At 35.0% G+C, this 22,208-nt stretch overlaps 1 protein-coding gene across 16 annotated transcripts in view; it reads left to right on the top strand.

Annotated features, from left to right (window-relative positions):
• LOC149794480 (uncharacterized) overlaps nucleotides 1-22,208 on the top strand; it is a 167,536-nt gene that overhangs the window by 55,056 nt on the left and 90,272 nt on the right. For all 16 annotated transcript variants that reach the window (XM_089968730.1, XM_089968727.1, XM_089968726.1 and 13 more), the window contains one exon: nucleotides 1,304-1,351. In XM_089968730.1, coding sequence (XP_089824856.1) covers nucleotides 1,304-1,351 — 48 coding nt within the window. The remainder of the gene's footprint in view (nucleotides 1-1,303; nucleotides 1,352-22,208) is intronic.

Genomic DNA, 22,208 nt, shown 5'->3' with positions numbered 1-22,208 from the left:
CTAATCATTTTCAACTTCATAGCTATGAATCTCACAAATAATATTAGACTTTAAAAAGGAATTTATAACTACTCAACAATTGGCGATATAAGTTCACGAATAGGCACAATTATATGGCAAATATTTCCATACGATAAAAATGGTAATAAATTATGAAACATTCTACTCTTAAGAATTATAACTAGTGCCTTACAACATGCGCCATACTGGCATGACCTCCAAACGATTATAAAATATTCATATTTCTACAGACCCATCAAAAACAGAAATAGAATTACGGTTAATTGATACAATACAAGTTTGTAAGCCATGCAGATATTCGTACACATATGTAATAATATGTGCAGTTATGTCCTGTCAAAGCAACGTTCCACAATAATAATTACTTTGAACGCAAGCATAATTTTCATGTGCCTTCAAATTAGATCATATGAGAAATTTACTCCGCGTCGCCTTGGCAGGTAATTTCCGGTATCCACTCAGACAAGCCCAAAATACCACAAAAAATGTAATGTCTATTTCAGTGTTCACTGCATCTGTAATGAATCCTTGTCTTAGTAATACGAATAATTTTCAAATTAGTAACCTTTGGTAGACATGTATAATATTTAAGAATTCAAAGGTTTCGCAGGATTCGCCTTATCATGTAATAAATATAGTGCCCTCATATGAGAATCATTAAACGGATGCTACGCTTCTAAAATACTAATTATATATAACTAATGCATTTTTCTATTACTTTTTCCTATGTTTTGACATTTTTCCTATATGTGTATCAGAATCTCTAAAAAGAGTAAATACAGGCTAATGATGATGCTGATGTTGATGTTGATGATGATGATGATGATGATGATGATGTTGATGATGATGATGATGATGATGATGACACGAAAATAATGTCAATAATGAAACGAAAATATATGCTTTTGAAAATAATAACAATACAACTAGGTGATATTCCATTCCTTTGAAACAATTCGAAGAGAAATTGAACTGTCTAATGGCCATGATATGACTGCTTCATTCACATCGTTTTATTTCGTGAATTGCACTTAATATACTTGATAATAGTGCCTGATAAGAAGTTCAATCTTGAATAAAAATAGAGAATGAAAAAGAATGAAGATTTCTGTATTCATGGTATAACTGACTTTGCGACTCTAAATAAATTTCAAAACTAACAGAATAATTCTGTTTTATTCAGCATGATGCACTTGTTCCAGCCAAAGTAATATCCATAAAAACTTACTGTCTTTGAAATGATAACATTTTCATACAGGTTTATTTTGCTCTTATATTTCAGATTCTACTTCAAACAACGTTAACTCGGTCACGCTCCATACTAATACAGGTAAGATACTCATTTTAAAATACAAAGATTTTTGTCACCACTGATAGCCTTAATTATACTTTATAATTGCTATACATGTATCTAAATGTATGTCACTGGTAGGCATATTTTCTGTGTTTACTAGTTATCTCATATTTCAGTTTGAAAGGTGTCATGCTTCTTTTCCGAACTTGGATTATACTTGAAGCGGCCATAATTTGATATAATAATTTTATTCATTTACATAGCAAAATTAGCCATGATGTATTGCTGGCTTTGTTCTAATATGCGAAGGCTTTCAGTTCTTGTTTGTCTTGTGAGTGGTGTATGGGGACGTTTAAGTTTCATCATTGCACACAGTTTCAGTCCTTGGTTCATTTATTCATATACCCACATCCACACAAGTTCATTCACTTCTTCGGGTTTGCATCCATTTCTCCATTGGTTCATTCATTGATATTTGTAAATATAAACATCTGATTGTTAAGTACAAGTGTGTGGTGCGACATGAAAATTTCTCAAGCGTGTTATTGTGGCAATAGTAGAAGTTTTACAATAAATCGAAACTCTTCGCTTTGTTGACTTTCATTCAACTGATTTCCGAAATGTAAATCGATTTTTTTTTTCATAGTAACTAATATGACTAAGACACCTAATGAATGTTGTATTTTTGTATGTATTTGGATGTATTTTGATTACGGGTATGTCACGTTGGTTTGGTATGTGATAAGTTGAGGTGAGAGCGCAAATGTACAACCCTGTCTAGAATTAGATGCATTTGCTAAAAAAATAGTGCAGTCAGCAATCTACCAAGAGAAAATGATGTGTGTACGAGAGAGAGAGAGAGAGAGAGAGAGAGAGAGAGCAACTTTTTGATTACGGGTATTACACTCTGGTATAGATCTCTTGGTCTTATACATTGAGGCAAAGCACGATCGCAATTAATCTATACTTTGTTCTTTTCTGAATTCTGTATAAATATTTGAACTTTGATAGTTATGCTTAAATTCCTGGGTTAATAATGCTGACATGATGTATTTCTTCTAAACTTGTCGTTGATTCGTTTTTATCGTAATTTCATAATTGTGTTTAATGAATATAAAACATAAAATGGAAATATACCTTAAAACTTGCAGTTTTAAGCTTGCACTTATGAAATATATTATTTTGGGAACAAATATTATTAATAACAGTATGTTTTCTCTAGTCCTCTCGTAAAAGCAAATTTCTGTCTGCGTATTCTCCTAGCCAAATTAATGACGCATTTTTTTTTTAAACTGAGAACACGTTGGTAAGAAAAATGGATACACGTTTCCAAAGAAGAATATATACCTACCCCTCTGACCCATACAGGTGTTGATACATATAAAAAGAAATAGTGTTATTTTAAATATTGATATTTTTGGTGTGCGCAAACTAAACAAATCAAGGTACATATTGCAATAGGTCTGTAATCATGGGATGTAATCAAGCATCATAGAGGCTGCCCATTTTAATAACTGAATGTGTTGTATGAATCGGTACAGAATACCATTTTACCCTTATTGAGAAATGTCTGAGAAGTTGTTTTTTTTATGAGAATGTTTAAAATTGTTCAAACACGCGTCGTTGGATGAGCTTGTACAGACTTAAATCTAAAACAGTTTCCTTATCTCCCAAAATCTGAATTATATATTTCCACTTTGGAGATAAAATATCGATAATTACACTATGTGACACAATTTTATTTCCTGGGTAGTAAGTGTTATTTCGTAATTCCTTATGCCCAGAATGTACAGAAAATTGCTATTATTCCCCACAAACTTTGCTTTTATGACCAGGATAGTCATATTTTGAAATTGTGATGTTTTGTTTTTGTTTTGGTTTTTTTTGCAGTTATGGTGGTCATTTTGTCTTTGCACCAGATCATATATCGCAGATTTACAGATGGTTAACGAAGTTATCTGTTGCTGCGAATGTCCTTTAAAAGAGAAACCAGTAAACAGAGAACCTACCGTCAATTATATATCTAAATATATGCTACTCTCTGGCTCCTTCTAGTTTATATCACCTTTAAACTTACAAAAACATGTATCATTTGTTACATTTATTGAAATAGATCAATATCTATATCCAAGCTAAATATATCAAATGTAGATAGATTTGATAATTAAAAGTTATTTGTCGAAGATACGTTTATAATATAAAGCCTATTTTGAGTCTAGAACTTCCAGCGCTATTTCGTTTAATCTTCGACAGCATAAACAAACACACAGACAGACAGGCAGCTTGCAAACTACTTTCTTAAAAGGTAGAAGCATGTATTTGCTTCATGCTAATTAATGAATTATCATTTACAAGGGCTTATTTACATTAATTGGCGAAGCGATTTTTGTTGAATCAGTAAACACTTAGTTCAATCACAGATTTTCTTTTGTCTGTACCATACATATTTGTAAAGATTAAAAAATCAGATATACAAATGCACATACAGCATAACTAAAATAATGCTAAAACAATGTGTTTATTAGACAAAGACACTGATTTGGAAAACGCAGCTCTCCGTTGGTCGTGACAAATAGATTTTAGGATTACCTGCTGAATGATTATTATGGTACTTTGCGGCAAGGCAACACAAGTTGGTTATTTAGTACCCAGGCAATTGGAGTTATCTGCCTTGCCCACGGACACACCACTCTAGCTGACCCCGGCTGGTCCGATTGCAAGATCCGAACCCGCATCCTTTATATCATGAGTCCAGAGGTTACAATAAGGTTCCACCATTCATTAGGAATGGTACTAATAAAGCCAGGGCCGTCTTAACACCATTGTAGGCTCTGGGCAAAGCAATGCACTGGGGCCTTCTACCGGCCCTACCCACCCACAGGATTAAAAGGCTAGAAGCGTGAGGCCCTGGGCAACTGCCCAGTGTGCCCATGCCTTAAGACGGCACTGAGTAAAGCAATAAGGTTGATTTCAGATTTCAGATTTGATCACTAATACGTACATATGCAAAGTGAAATTATCACAATAAAGCTCCTTATCAAAGTTTGATTCAAACTTCAGAAGAATGCTCCTGGAGAAATGATAAATGTTCATATGCATAAACTAGGAGAATCTTCCTCACTTTCTACAACGTATACTGAAACTCGCGTGCTAGATTGTCGGATCCACGACCATATTGGGGTGAATTTATATTCGTCCAGGCCAAACAGTTTCTGTTTCGATGGTGTGTCTCCTTAACTCGTTTTGAATCGCTTCGAAACGAATAGCTTTTCACCTTCTGGTGTCCTGTTAAACATAGAGTGAACAAATCGCTTTCTAAAAGTTAATTTATATTTCACGCCAAAGGATCGGATCAGCAAGACTGATATGCAAGGATCGGAACAGCAGCCAAGCTACACATAACACTGAAAAAAATGTACATTTGTTGAACATAAGAATGTCAATAAAGTAAGCGACAATTTCGAATTGTACAACTGAGCTAATAGCGTTATCATCCATTTGATGGGGGCCTTCTCAGCATCCTCCTCCACCTCCCAATCATCGTCAACAATAAGAAAAAACACCCTTTACAGAAGCATTATGAAACACATCAGCAGCAGCAGCAGGAACAACAAAATAGAATATGGGCTAAACATGACAATTAAAATAGTTGAAATAACGTAAGGTTGTATCACTTTGTAACTGTTAAATGACGTAGTGTTTAATGTGAGGCCCAATATATGATTTTCCAAACATTTCACCATAGAATATTGTGAAAACAAACATATTTTCCCCGTCATTTTACGGATTCTAGTCTAAATAGAATAACTTTGTTAAGGAACAACTTTGATCAGATGATCTATGTATAGGTGAGATTTTCTGAAAGGGGTGAAGGTCATGTACACTGTCTGATGGTAAGACACAAACCAGAACAATAACTCGCTTCCTCGGACCATGTACCATACAACAATGGTCGAGACAATGACTATAATATTTCAAGAACAATAAATGACCTTTATATAAGACAAAAAAATGGTAGCCTTTTCCTTTGTATTAATTTAGTATTAGTTTATGTTTAAATTAGACGTGTAATCAATGGTTCATGAATAAGATTGTAATTTATTTTCAGCAGCGCGTCGGTAAAATTGTAATTGTCCCCCAAATGACTTTTTACTTTAATTTAGGTATTGAGATAAACGTTAAACATAACAAGTTTTAACATATTTTACAGCATAATGGGATGCCTTGACAATTCTTCTTTGAAGGATTGGGCATGGAGCTAGGGCATTTCCCGCATGTGTTACTCTAATTAATCTCTTAAACAAGTATTTCTTTCTGATTGAAAAAACTATATGCTGATGCTACAACAAAACATTTAAATCATATACAATACATAATGCTGATCAGGCTGTATATTTCTTATTAAGTTGATCAATATCTTTGCAAGTTTCGTAAAAGCACATGTGTTTGTATGAATGTTGAGATCATAAGTTTATTTGATAGCAGAGTCCTTCATGTTTAATCATACAAATTAATTCGAAGGTACCGGCTCTCATAGGCAAGCAACTGTTGTAGAGCCGAGGTCATAGGCACTGAGATTAAAGTCGCACCATCAGTGTTTGAGTTATTGTTGTTGTTGTTGTTGTTATTGTAGGGTTTAACGCCATTTTTCAGCACACGATAGGCTATACATGGCGACCAGTATTAATGGTGGAGGAAGAACCCGGAAAAAACCCGGAAACAACACCGACCCACGAGAAGCTACTGGCAAGCTTTCTCACATACCCACATTGGCTGAATCTGAGACTCGAACCCGTGTTTCAGTTGACAAATGCACATAATAAGCATCATCTAAATCCACTAATTCGTCAAAGTTATTTTAATTTAAAGTAGTAAGCGAAAACAAAAATATATAATAATAATAGGGAGTGTTTTTTCGTATATCTCTAGTATTATTTTATTTGATTAACTGAAATTCATTTGCCATGGACTCAATCTTTACGAAACTCAATGTAATTATGTGTTGTTGCATTTGTAACTTTTATAATTAGAACAATCTGCTAATCAGCGTTTATATCAATTTACTAATTGACCATTTTTTTAGTTTGCTACCATTTGAGATAAATGTGTAAGTACACTACTACTACTGCTACTTATTATTATTATTATTATTATTATTATTATTATTATTATTATTATTAAATTATTAAATTATTATTATTTTGAAGGATCAGGTTTCAAAATCTGCGCTGTTCTATGTATAGTAGTTTTAGTGGTAGGGAGAGTCCTTGTCGTCCTGGTTGTAATCCTGTCCATATGTCTGCAATAATATTGCAACTTGAAAAAGGTTAGTTTGCTATCTAAATGCACACATGTTCACAATTCCGATAACTAAATAAGCAATTAATGAAGGTACATACTAGTGTAATTCTTGAAACGAAATTAGCTGGAAATGCTTTTAACTGAACTGTTATTAACGCGAGCATTCCCGCAAACAAATGGTTAACTTGACACACTCACATGAGATTTGATATAGTGCGTTTGTGATAGTCATTATATTCAAAGCGTAAAATCTGATATGCAAGGAGCTCCTCTTTTGTTTATGCAAGCTCTATGATAACACCTTTACTAGACAGTAAACCCGGTTAGCGGAATACATCATATTTAATAGAGGTTCATGGCGGAAATTTTTTGGATCTTCTTTCAAGATTGTAAATGCATGTCAAGGAAACCCTCCGTACGTGAATATTTCACACAATATGCTGTGAAGTCCGATTATAACGCAACTCCTTATTCAGGTTTCGTCCACATTCAATCGATTATTGAACGTACCACGATGACACATGCAAGTTATGATGTTCACTTAAGCCTCAAAGAGCGTCTATTGGATTTTCAACAGTGAAGATTATGAAAGTAGTGGTTTATTGCAAAATGGATTATATCACTGTATTATTTGATCAATAATTACAGTAAAATATGTATTACCATCAATGTCAATGAATGTACAAATTTCTATCTGTTAGGGTGCAACTAATGTGCCGTTTCAAACATCACTATCTATTTATTACATTTATTGTAATAAGGATAAATTATATGGACTGTCAACAAAAAATATTTTCTGCTTTGGATATGGTCGACACGATTATCATGAAATTACATGTTGTGAAATCTTCACATCATGCGTCTATGTGTCGTTGAAAATGAATCCTCATCCGCTACAGCTGCCTACATATCAATATGTAAATGAATATTTTTTTTTAAGTAAACAATCTGAAAACATTGTTACATCATTTACGTCATTGTTTGTAGAGCTAATATATATATATATATATATATATATATATATATATATATATATATATATATATATATATATATATACAAGTAATCTACATGTATCACATTATTCTTCATTAACATGCATACGTACATGCATACATACATACATACATACATACATACATACATACATACATACATACATACATTTACCACTTATTCTTTTATTCTTTAATACGCACAGGTGCTGCACCAAAACTTAGACATTGCTTATTTTCTGTGAACTTTTCAAAACAAATAATAGTAAATAAGATGTTTACGTAAATTTATTTAAGCCTAAATTCGGATTATATGTTCTTATCTCAAATTTAGAGTTCCAGAAGAATGTAAAATATTTATATTTATTGTAATAATGTAATTTTTATAAACAACCATTACAATTGCAGTGTACCAACCTATGATGCAGGGTAGAAGGTTTAATATATAACAGCCTTAGAAACAAGATATACTTTCCTGCTTTTGTAATGGACAAAGTATTCTGGAGTCTTATACATTTTTATATCGGTGATCATCGTATGATCAATTATTACCAAAGAGAAACACAACTGTTATTTTCCTTCTAAATCAATGATATGTTAAAACGGCGATCACTTCGCCTCGCCGTATTTTTACGGATCAATGGTTTTAAACTATGTAAAAGAAAATAGCGAAAGCCAAACAATGTTGTGAAATTCAACAAAACAATTATCAGGAATAAAAAACGGAAAATTATTATATAACTTACACTATTGTGAAATAAATTACAAATAGTCCTAAACGTTCTATCACAAATCCAGTTTATAAAGTTTCTTTCAAATTCCAATGGAATTGCTAATCAGTTCCAATACATAATATGTTGATATACATGTAGTCTTGAAAGTGCTAATGTGCCAGTGACCTGGATTGTGGCGACGTGCTGTCTGAATTCGATATAATTGATGAATAAATAAATCGACTCATTGAAAAGCAGCACAAAACAATAAGACTGATTCTGCTTCAAGGTGTTAAGGCTGTAATGGTTAACGTTTAAGTTAAGCATCATTATTAAAATACTAAGACAGAATAAAAGAGATAGGATGTGTGTCAGTCTTCTCTAATAAACATTCAAAGTTGTCAACAAGTATAGGAATTTCCACAGGGAAATCTGATGTCCTAGACTCAGACCAAATAAATGTGTTTATCTCCATTAATAATCAGTGAATATAAAATCGACACTAATAGTGAAATATTAGTAGAAACATAGTATATTATAGTATGCACAACATAAATGTTCCTGGACAGGTACAACTTGAACTTGAATTTGGACAAGGTCAGGTATGACATACAATCATTATAAAAAACCAACAAACATACAAATGTAATATATATAAAATATCTACTCCAGTTATAAACAAGAGAACATCTATACGGAGTGCATATGCACAAAACACATTTATTTCTAAGGTTGATTATGAAGAAGATACGACCCCTCACAGTCTATATATATATCTATATATATATATATATATATATATATATATATATATATATATATATATATATATATATATATATATATATATATATATATCTGTGTGTGTGTGTGTGTGTTCTGGCAATTGAACTTTTACTCTCTTCCTGGTCGTCATATTGTGTTTTGTGTTTATGCTAGGGAGAAGTAATTATAAATTATGTCATCCTATCTTTAACATCAGTCATATTCAGTTTAAATATGAGAGGATTTAACTGTTTAAATTATTCACTCGAATTACAAAGTGCGCAATGCTACTTTCAGACTAAATAAATATTTTAGGAGTATTATGAATTCATCAAGTATCATTTTGGATTATATCATTGTGGTACATCAAGACTTTGAGCAAAGCAACACTATTCTAGACTATTTGTACATCTGCAAAATTGTATTTCATCAATGAAACATGAGTAAAACACGACAGAACTGAATCGTTATTTATTACTTTAGCCCTCTGGCCTATAATATAAAACACATGTTTAGTTGCTGATATTGATATTTCGTAACCGCTGATCTCTTAAAAGCAAATTACAAAACCTGAGAGACACTTGTAATCAGACTCATTTCTGACTGAACGTTAAATTTGTAAATGTATCCATTTACCAGTGATATAATACATCTCGTCGAGATATATCCGTCTTAAATTGGTATAAGACGCACATATAAATACAAAATGGTAGTCATCTGCACAGATGATATTTTCTTTAAGATGAAGTATGCAGCTATTTGATCGTTTTCAATGCCGTGTGTCGGCCGCTTTCAGTCATGAAATCATGTTTATAGCATCAAACAATATACGTAGGATATTTTGTTTTGCTTTTCTAAATGAATGGTAGATGTAATAATAAATATTTACGTTTCCAGTAACTACTTGGTCTGCATATAATATACATTTCTTGTAGTATTGGATATCTAATTTAAACAGATTTTTAATAAGTACTCAAAAATGGTGTTGTCTGAATATAGTTAGATAAAGTGTTTGTTTCACCATTTCTTGCGTTAGCCATACATAACCGAACTCATTAAAAAATAATACAAACTATACTGGTCCATATACTTTTGCTGACCTTCGTCCAGTTCCTTTAACATAACATATCATTAGAAAGGATATCTACTTGTTGGTATACGTGGCATGTGATTCCAGTACTTTAAACATTCAAATACGTTGCATTCAGAAGGTATTGTCCACATTCACCTAGATTGAAATATATTTGGTGCGTTAAGATATCTTGTGTAAAATCCCTGCTGAATTATATTTCTAGAGCATAACCGTATTATTATTATTTTCTCATGTTTTGTCTCCGTTAACTTTACATTATTAGAACTGTGCAGTATTTTACGATACTGAATTACACTCGTGTGCCTGAAAATAGTAGTGTGTATTAGGAACTAAACTGTAAGCAATGCTTATACACTCATGTAGTAGACGTCTTAGGTTTTGGCTTATTAGACCTCATTGTGAATGAGCTAAATAAGTTGTTTCGTCCATTTGAAAGTATAGATGATAACATTAACGATGTAAACGAGTTATCTTAGTCAGAAGCGAAACTTTCAAACAAGCATACGAATGAACATGATATTCACAATGTCAACAAGAAACGTGACAGACACAGTAATTGAAAATACCGTTCTCATAATTGAATCATTTATTTAGGAGAAATATTAATATAGTTTCGCAAATAGAATTGTTCAAACTATGATCAGTGCTCTGTATGGTCTCTAAAATATAGCGTAGAAAAGCATATTGAAGGCAACGCCAATCACATCCGAGACGTACCATTTGACAAGTATGTCCAAATCCTTGATTCGAGAAAAAAATGCAACTGAAGGTTTTTGAAGGAAACTAAGAGTTTCAGAGCCAATAAGCCAAAATGACAAAAAGGTAGTATTTCCTATGGCTAAATGGACTGTCACACAACAGTTGCTTTACACTTATCCAGGTGTAACAATTTTGACACAATGTTAAGCTAGCGATATAATTCACAAACTGTATGATACATGTCATATGTGGGGTCCCTCCAGCAACGAGATGAAAATGATAGGGCATAAACATATGTCTTCATTAGCTGGTAATAAATATACATACATTTATGCATCTTGAATTTCCTCAAATTGTACTTCCTACATTCTGTACATCCGAATGACTTGTCCTGCAAAACTTGATACACTGAAACTGTACTGGAATTTTGAGTACATTTCGAAATGAAATCACATTCTCCTTATTGCACTGAAATGACCCAATAATCCAGCCTATCATAATCAGAAAAGCAGAATTAAGTTGGATCAACTTACAAACATCTTACAAACAAAGTCCATTCTGAAAAGTTTGTGTAATACACATTCATTCACAATGTCACTCTAAATTACAATCAGTTGTAAGTATACAAGAACTACAATTCATTTTTAAACTACTGTCAAGCCTAAGCATTATAATTATGGCTTACAAGGCTTGGGATGCCAATACATGTTTACCATTATTCTAGCCCAATCTAAAAAGCACACCAAATAGCTTTATTTCAGAAAGACAGAATTTTATCAATGAATCATTTGTAAAACATCGCAAAATGGAATCTTTATTCCTTACTTTAGACCTCAGAGGACTAAACACTTAATACCCGTGTGCATACGTTCATACAATAAGTTATACCTTGATTGTTCTGCCGTTGCAAAATCCACACCCTTGCAAAGTGACTAGCAAGAAAAGTAGGCTACAGTGATCTATATTTGTAAAAGGCAGTCCCATATGATTATACATTGATACCGTTTCAATGGATTTGCTCTTGTAATATCAACGATCGTAATTTCTCATTAAACCACCGCTTCCAAGTATAATTATGTTTGTCTTAGCTCTTTTAAATTGCACCCCTGTTTCCCTTCAGAATTTATCTATGCATTAATTTGTTGCCTTAGTAACCTTACTGTTTCAGCACAATTTTCTAATCGACTGCATACAATGAGGCAACGGTCTCTGGTATGGTTGTGATGAAAATACTCCCATCACACTTTGCATGTAACTTCTGAACTAAATCATTAATACAAAGAGAAGAAAACTAGAACTTACAATACATCTTTGTATTGTTCCCGCGCTAATATAAAACGCATTAGTCCACTCTGAAAAAACAATATACGAGTAAATCCTATTACCAGATGAACATATATATTTTAGACTAAATACATCCAACCTAAATATGTTGTCACCCACATCGGTAGCGATTGTATTTGTTTTCTATTATATTATAATGGTTTCCAAACAGATACATATATAGAGAAAGATCGTGGTCACTTCTTGTTCAAAGGCAAAGCCATTAACTAGGAAATTATATATATATATATATATATATATATATATATATATATATATATATATATATATATATATATATATATATATATATATATATACATACATATTATGCATGATGTATCAGCGACATACAACGCTATGTATACATTTTTCATTACAAGGAAACGTGGCTTGCCGAGTTTCCTTGTAATTAAATATTTATTAATTAAATATTTATACAACATTGGTATATCATTGATACACGCGTACGTACTATACATATATTTTATTTATATCACATACAAATACATATGCCCTTTGAACGGAGATAACATTCCCTCCAGGCAACTGTATATTCACCGAGTGAATGAACTCCTCACATCACTGCCGAGATCGTCTACTACAAAATGTAGTCTATACCTTTTCTAGTTATTCACAGTCACCTTTGCATATTGATAAGTTGATTATTTCCTTTTTTGAGTTTCATTTTTAGTTTGCATTGATTAAATCAATATAAAACACATTTATGATTTAAACATGAAAGATGGTTTTAATGAAGAAAGTAGAGCACTGTAAACACAACGTTAGCTATGCCAATCACATGAACTCTCAGCCATTTACATACCGGCGCATGGAAATTAATGTGGAATAGGAGGTAAGCAAAATTTCGGACTAACAAGATGTAAATAAAATATTTTAATATATTTACAGTTGATCTAGGTCATTAAAACTCTCTCTCTCGCACACACACACACACACACACACACACACACACACACACACATATCCTTTCGTCGGCTTGACTTAACTTTAACTATCATTCATAAGTCCCGAGACATCATGGGATGACACAAGCGCAAATACTCTACGCTCGTCTTTTCATAGATTTCCCAGAGAGAAAGAGAGAGAGAGCGAGACGCGGGGCGGCCTTTCGACATTTTCATATTTAAATAATAAGAATCGATTCTTAGAACATTATAATATCAGTAATAATAAGAAACAACAGCAACAACAACAAAACATTAAGTAGATCACAGTATCTGTACCACGTAGCCAAGAAATTTACCTCATAATGTTCACAGGGTTTGCATCTTTGTATTATTGATAATAAAAACAATATTGATAAATCCGAAAGAAATTGCACACATGCCGTTACGACGAACCATAGTCATGTAGGTTTGTCGGTTATGCATGAGAGGTGAAGGGGGAACAGAAAGCAGAAAGGATTGTGATGAAATTGTGTACCATATTAAATTCATTAATACTTTTTATCGTTATTTTCATACGTCACTAATGATTAATGTGCAGAAAGTCATCATTGATCTAGAATCAACAGCAAACAGTTGCCAGAATGTTTATATATGTGTATTAATGCGCAATGGGTGGATCACGATTTGATTTACTAATAGTATTGGTATATCAAATTGCTTCATACCAGCACTTTAAAAACCATTATATATATATATATATATATATATATATATATATATATATATATATATATATATATATATATATATATATATATATATATATATATATATATATCAGTGCAATAACATCTCATTGTATTTCTGTACTTCACTACACCACAAGATATGCCAGCTTTTCGTTATTATTTGAACAAACCAGGACCTGAATAAAATCCACATTTTACTTATGACTTCCTGTGTAAGTGCATTATTTGCAGAGGTTTAACTTACATGAGATAAACTAAAAATTTAAAATTGTATTTATGTCTGCAGCGTGAGAAACCCCATTTCGCACCTTTGAAAGATTTTGTTTTAATTTACAGCAGTTGGAGTCACTCAAGATTGCTGTTTCGCACTTGTTTTCTACTTTTATGTTCTAGAATTAGTAATACATTATGGCGTATGCAGAGTGTAAAACCATAAATATCTCTATCTTTATAGTTGCCTCTAATTTTATCAACTTTAGATATTACCTGCTTTATTTTTCATATTTTAAAGCAACTAAGTTCGTACACACACACACACACACACACACACACACACATATATGTGTATATATATATATATATATGTATATATATATATATATATATATATATATATATATATATATATATATATATATATATATATATATATATATATATATATATATGTATATGATGACATAAAAATTGGTAGCGATGCGGGTACTAGATGTATAGCAATGTTTTGCTCGATACAAGGTCATCGTCAGTAGAACAAACGATATTTATGAAGATAAAACAAATACTCAAAACTATCTATGAAGAAATACAAATAGATCTCTGCACGATATGAATTTGCAAGGACGAATAACTTTTTGCATGAAATAAAACGGCCACAAGCAAGCACATTTACGCTAAGAATGATAATGTGTATTTGTACCAAAATAAACTCCGTGGTATTTAAAAACAAGTTTCAGAACACTGCTGATTAATCTAATCTAAGGTTCAAAGCACTCACTAATGGTATTAACAAATCGTTTAAAACATGGTCAACTAGATTCAAAATACTCTCAACAAAGCTGATTTTTCTGAATTGATTCCACAATAAAATAAAATCAAATGATAACATAAGTAACTCTGATCATAATTATGTGAACTGTGGTTTATAACAGGAAAGTGCCACTTACGTTTTTTAAAGGTGCCCACGTAGTATTGTATTTTATACCTGTATCAACTATATTAGATGCAAAAGTAAAGAAATATACAAAGGCTGCACAAATGTCGCAGATTAAGTTTAAAGTGTGCTAAATTCTAACAATAATATTCGAAAATTAACAGTCCCTTATTATTTCAAGCCATCCATTTGCACATAAACCCCACTCTCGTTTTTCAAAGGATGAAGATCGCCTAAGACAGGACAATGTGACAAGTATTCAAATATTTAAGAATTGAATGAAATTCCATAAGACCTGAATGAAAGCGATGATTTTCTTTCATAATTTAAACTTTGATAATATACAACTATAATTATACCTAGAGTGTTCATATTTGCTTGTTAAAGGTAAACTGTCCCATTGAATTTAATAACACGTACATTAAGTGACAGTTACTAAGGCTACACCCATATTAATCCGCACTGAGTCTTTTGAAACACGAGGACAGTCTACAGTATTTTGCACCTATGTTCACTGCAGTAAAGAGTATGTAATTAGGTTCAATAGTCAAAGTCGTTTTGAGCTAATTGCATTTCAATATACGTGTATTGAAAATGGCGTATTACGTACAAGCTGAATGTTGGCGTCTGTGAAACCTCCGACTCACGTGTCTAGAGTTGGAGTTTTACCATGCTTGAGTCTCGATCGACCGGGAATTGTCAGGAGTGTATGGTGACACATTAGGGACAATATAAATCTCAGTCAAAATGAGCCTGGGACACTTTGGGGGCAAATGAAATTTAACATGGGGAATATTGTGCTACTATTGGGACAAGGGAATGTTGAACATAGGTTGAGAATGTATAGGGATAACAGGAATGGAACACGTGCGGTGACGTCACGTTACTGGACATTGGCAACAATGTTGTAAGTTGCTGACCTCAATCGGGCCAAACTGTAACAGCGGGGTGAAGAAAAGCTATAACGCTTGGCTAGGCCGTTAAGTCCAGCTGGTTCAGCGGTGAAGCTATACGAATATACTGGAAGATTCCATAGTCAGGCTGAAAGATTCCGCCAAACTAGGAATAAAATATAACTGTATAAAACGCCTAGAGGGGCAACCCTTACCGTTCATACAAAAATATACACAAACATCGCCTAGCGGGGCGGGACATATAACTCGATAGACACAGACATTGACAAACAAATAAACAAACAAACAAACAAAGACACAAATATGGCAAGAGAGAGAGTAAATTTTTTCTAGACATATGAATTGTCCTGCGTCTTCCTTGTGTCTTCTAATTTCTTCTTTTCCTCCTGCAACTTCTTATTTTCTGTCCTATATTCTTCTTTTTTCTTCTCCTCTTTCTCCAGATCCTTCTCCTCCTCTTTTTCTCTTCTAATTCTCCTCTTCGTTTCGATTTTTTCGTTTTTCGTTCCAGGCTCTTATTCTCTGTTATTCCTCTTCGTCCTTCTTCTCATCCTTTTCCTGTTTAAATAACTCTCTCAGTCTTTTCTTCGTCTTTTATAAATTGTTTATCTCCATCTTGAACCTGTGAAGACTATAGGAACCATACTCCAATTTCATTATTAATTCCTCCACCATCCCAAGGTCATCTATTGCCTCTTGCAATGTCTACATTTTGCCTATCTGGTTCGAAGCTATTTTTATTCCGTGTAGAATGGTGCAAATGAAAAACGCTTCACTTTATGTTTCAAGTATGGACGTGAAGAAAAACATCCCCTTACACTAACTACCCATATCACCTACCCAACAAATTTTTGGTGATGAGAGTGCTAACCTAAGTGATGAGAGTGCTAACCTAAAATAAATTTTCATACAAACCAAGACACTAGTACCAAACTTTTTGTGTTTAGGGACAAGGGTTTTTAGTTAAGGTAAAAAGAACACATACACACAAACTTACGAGCGCACACCAACACACAAACGCACGCAAACGTACGCGAAAGCATACAATCACCAACAAACTCATACACACAAACAAACGTACGCGAACCCATACAAACACAAAATGCACACACATACAAACGTACTCGAAGGCATACAAACATAAATACATACACATACATAATCACATCAGTAAAGGAGTTAGTGTTTATAGTCACACTACTCCACATTTACACAAATTAGCAACTTGAATAGTCTCTTTTCTAGAGATCCACTTAGCCCTGAGAAAGGCTGTTTTTCTTTTAAAACAAAACCTCCAAATGCACCTCTTAATGTGTGCACCTACCAGGCCTGGTACCACAGACACATCGATGGCTCCACTCCTGCTCCCAATTTAAGCGTGTTGCTAGTAGCGCAGAGGGGGTTAACTGGCTTCACTCTCCCAGTCTTCACTATCAAGAATAGTGAAGACTTGCCTCCTCTCTCTTCTACGTCAGACCCGTGGATGATGATGAGATCTCCTTATCTACTCCTCCCAGTATTCAGTCTGGGGGACCACATGTCTTTGTACTGGTGGTAGAAGCTAAGGTGCTAGTAGTGGCTGTGGTGCTCATACTGGTTGTGGTGTTGGTCCTGGCTGTGCAGGAGTCCTCACCTCAGGCTTGACCTCACACAGAGGCCTTAGCATGAGGTGAGGCAGGATTCTTCCTTCTCTTATCTTCTTCCTTTTTCCTCTCCTACTTCTCCTTTTATACTGGCTGGTCTGCTGTGGACTCCATAGCCAGCTCATCTAGAAGGCGCCTGGAATTGTCCATGTGCATTTGGAGTTCGAGTAACTTACTCATTCTACTCATTTTCTTCCCAGTTGGGTAGCCAGACTGATGAACGCTACGATTTAAAAGTCAAACGCGGATGTGAAAGAAAACATCCCCCTTACACCAAAAATCACAATACCTATATCATAACCAAGAAAAGATCGAACTCTCGGACCTTAAAGAAACTCCTCTCACGCTCGCTTTTTTTTATCTACAAACAGTTTATTACCACTCCTACCTATAAACACACACTATCTTACAAATTAGGAAAGCGAAGTGTTTATAGGCACACTTGTTTTGACGTACAGACAAACACCTAAAGACAGACAAATAGTTTGGCAATTTGACTAGTATCTCTTTTCCAGATGGCTGGGGTAGCCCTGAAAAGGGCTGTTTTGTTGACGAGGATTAGGGCAAGACGAGTATTATGGCAATCTTTTATCGCGTCCCCGTCTCGCTTTCCTACAGGATAGGGTCTGCTGCTTCAGAAAGAGAAGGATAAATCTGTTGTGTCCAAATGGCAGTCTAGAAAACCTCTGGCTCCTGCTATTGTTGCTGCTGCTGTTCCCTCTGCTGCTTCTGAAGTCTGTACTTTTCTGTCCACTCTTCTTACTCCTTCTTGATTTCGTCTCTGAATACCACTTCTATTAGATCTTTGGCCACTTGTAACATCCTGACATTCTGTATCTCATCACGCTTGGGTATCAGGTGTTGCCTGACACGATGTAAGTTCACGTAAGCTTCGTTCAACTCGTCTAGTCTTGAACACATCTTCGTAGGAGGATGAGTCAACAATGGATGCTCAAACTGGAGACTGCCCCACTTTATATGACTCAAGCGCGTACGCGATGTAAAACAGCCCTACGATGTTTAGGGTCGGACCACTATATATCTCATCTTAAGGTGAGGGATAGAGAGAAGTCAAAGAGAATATATTCACAATATTCATTGTTTAGAACAAACGACAGACACATTCTTTTTCTTCAAAATATAACATTTTTTATTTAACTCACAAACAACCAACAAATAACAATAAAGCAATCTTTCAAACAAATTATTTTTGACAAGATTGTCAATGTTGTAATGTTAAGTTAGATTTCCACGAATGGAAGTCATTGGACCATTAATGTACACTGAGTTTCCTCTCTAAAGAAAAAATATAGCCATAATGGTCACAAAACCATCGATCTACATTTCCATCAGTTCTAGAACAATCACGATCAAAATAAGTCACTAAATGTTCTAAGTGATATCCAAGACTGTGTTGATGAAGAAAATACATAAAATATTGTCCAAACACCACGGAATCTTTGCCTTGTAATTTCATATTATTGAAGCGAGTCGTCTTGGGCATTACTTTTCCTGAAGTCGATGATGCCGTCTTCCAAAGGCGGTAATCAATACGAATCAAAATACCTTACACAACCATCTTTAGGGAAGTAGACGGCTACCCAGTGGGTTCCTGGGAGATGACTGTCGTCCGTGTTGATGACATAAGTTTCATGGTCTTTAGGTTTGCGATGAGGAAGTTCATTTTTAGCGCACACCACAGGATTCCAAGAAGCGGTGTACGAACTGTTGTTCAAAAGGTAATAAAGTTCCAAGGTATCCATTTTTGTTATGTTTTTCTCTTCTTTCACAGGTAATGATAAGTCATCAATTCAATTCTGACTTTTTGCTTGAAACTTTCTGACAAGTAACCGTTTATTTGCTTTGTCTCCGCACTCTGGGCCAAGAGAGCTTCGATGCTATAGATTTCTAGGGCAGTCAGTCAAGGAGAGGAATGATCACGCAAGTCTTTATACCACTGACGCAACACTGCTTCTTCCGAGATGAGACTCCAAGCATCCTCCAAATATTCGTCCAATTTTTCTTCTTGACTCATCATGAGACATTTATCGTGTTGAATTTGACTGGGATGATCGTTTTGACATCCATAGCTTTTTTTCTTGTTCAACCTTGTAATGGTTTCTGCCAGGTCTTCGCCAAAACAGGAGAGGAAATTTGCTCTAGTTCCAGCAGTCTGGACATGAAGATCTCCTCTTCATCTATGTCTTTCTTGGTGAATGGTTTTGCTTCCACAGTATCCTCCCATTCCATTTTTAAAGATTCTTCACCATTCAAAGAGATATAAGAGTATTCCGTAGTTTCTAATAGTCTACAATGACTTCTTTCAAACTGTTGATTTCTCTCATATTATCGAATTCGGCATGCAAGATGACATTCACCTTATTGTCTCGGGTCAGAGCTTTATCAAACTGAAGTTCCACACGAATCTGGCCGGATGTTATAGGGTGTAAATGTCCCTCGTCGCTGCATTGGTCTGGAGTGAAATCAAAACCCCACAAAGCGTAACCTCCTCCATAATTGTCGTACGTAATACCGTGACTGGTGTTGGTCCATAGCTCTCCGGTAGCTTCGTCTAGGGACAGTTACGACCTCAAGTAATTCTTGTCGTCCCTAAAGTTAGGTTAGAAGGGTCTGGTACACAAAGTCTTGCCATCACGACAGACTGACTTCGATTTAGGACACGTCGAAGTGTCGAAAGTTGAGAGGAATTTCATTGTAGGCTCCTTTGAAGGCTGCATCTTTGACGATACCAACGATTAAACGTTGGGAAACTGTCCTTGGAACAGATGTTCTCCGATCATGGATCGCTGTCTAGCGGGAATGGAGAAGGTTTTCACGTCCAAGCTTCGTATTGGATACTTTTCAGTCGTTCTGCCCAAAGTGTGACTGATGTCGTTTCCCACTTTAGGTAACACTTCCAGGCGTCCCACTTCGAGTGTGGCTTCTTAGATTTTGGTTTTGCTATTTGTATCAGCAGCCATGAAATGGAAAGCGGTACTGCTTTGATTTAGTCCCAGGTGGATATCCACTCTCTTCAGCAAATATTTTACTTGCAACCACATGTCCAAATGCAAATAATCCATCAGTTCTAAATTCGGTCCTTGCAGGATTTTCCTTCGATGGTCGTTAAAGCCCACATTGTCAAACTGAGCGTAGAAAATAGTGCCAATCGTGTTAACCAAATGTTGACCATAAAATAATAACCTGCAGGAATTTTATCTCATAAATGTTCAGGGGAGATTTGTCTTGTGTTACTTTTTATTTGTAAAAACCAGGATCATTGGTATCCAAGTTGTCTTATACTTGTGTATTCAAGATTTGTACCCAAAACGTCGTTTGATTTTCGGTGAGGTTTAGGATTTGTGTAGGGTGAATCGTTTCACCAAGGCCACTTCCCAATGGGCTTCGTGATCCAATTGGATGACCTGAGGTAATTTGGAGGTGAAACATCACAAAGTATTTTGGGCAAACACATCCATACAGCTGCCACTGGGTAAAGATAAGTAACATTGGTTATTCATAATTTCAGAGTTCTGCTGTCCGAGGGGTCAGTCGAAGTAAGAGGAGTGTCCAGAAGAGGGTTATTGTGGTGGTTGTTTGGGTGGTGACTGTTGGGAGGGTGACCGACGTTGGGCACAAGACTTCCGTTATTTCCGTTAGAAGAGTATTTCAGGGAAGGACTGGGAAGAAGGTAACCGATGCAACCGTCGGTAAAATAGCCCACAATTGTTTGTCTCCTTGTCGCAAATTCAAACTGGCAATGGCAGCACCGATGACGCATTACACCATAAAGGCTTGGTATGAAAAGACGATTGGCGTTTTAGGCAAACGTTCTCCACACCACACCCACAAGTGTTACTTTTGTAGATCTTGCACAGACGAACTGGGTGAAGGAGTAGTCACTGCTATAATGGCTGAGACTGTGTTGAAGGGCATGATGGTCACATCTTTTTGTAGTGGATAACTTGCGAAGCTCCGATTAAAGAATCAAAGCTGGGAGGATATCCTTTCAAGCGTACATGGACTTCGTTGAATCGTCGTTTTCCAACTTTTCGGGCTATTTGATCTAGAATGCTTTCGATGTCGTACACTTCGTCTTAATTTTGGGTTACACGTTGTAACTCGGACAAGTAAAATGTTCCATTTAACATTTCACCGTTCATGTCTTCCAATTTATAGACGGCTGGATGACGGCCGCACATTCGTCCAGTGACATGAAACAGTGACACGAAATTCGGTTGTCCAGTTGGGTAAGTAACCTTTGTCGAGCGTGCATTTGGTCTTGCCAATGCGCATCCAGTCTCCTGCTGCCAACACTGAACCTTTCTTGAGGACAGTCACAGTCAGGGACGTACCAAACAGGCGCTGAAAGACGGTGACTTCGTTTTCGGGAGTCACTTCTTGGGGAGCACATCCGATTCTTCGATGGTAAGAGTGGTTGTACGCTTGGATCAGGTACAGTAAGACGTCGATCTACTTGAAAGTGTGTTGATGCGCAAAATACTTCCACATGCGTTCTTTCAAGACGCGTTGAAAAAGTCTCACGTTGCTGGCTTTGGTTTCGGGATTCTCGGTGGTGACAAAATGAATATTCTCGTTCCTTTAATTCTTTTTGGAAAGCTTTGTTCAGAAAT

This window comes from Sinohyriopsis cumingii, chromosome 8 (genome assembly GCF_028554795.1).
Source record: "Sinohyriopsis cumingii isolate HCF-2022 chromosome 8, ASM2855479v2, whole genome shotgun sequence".
Taxonomy (NCBI): Eukaryota; Metazoa; Mollusca; class Bivalvia; order Unionida; family Unionidae; genus Sinohyriopsis; species Sinohyriopsis cumingii.
This window is presented reverse-complemented; position numbering and strand designations above follow the sequence as displayed.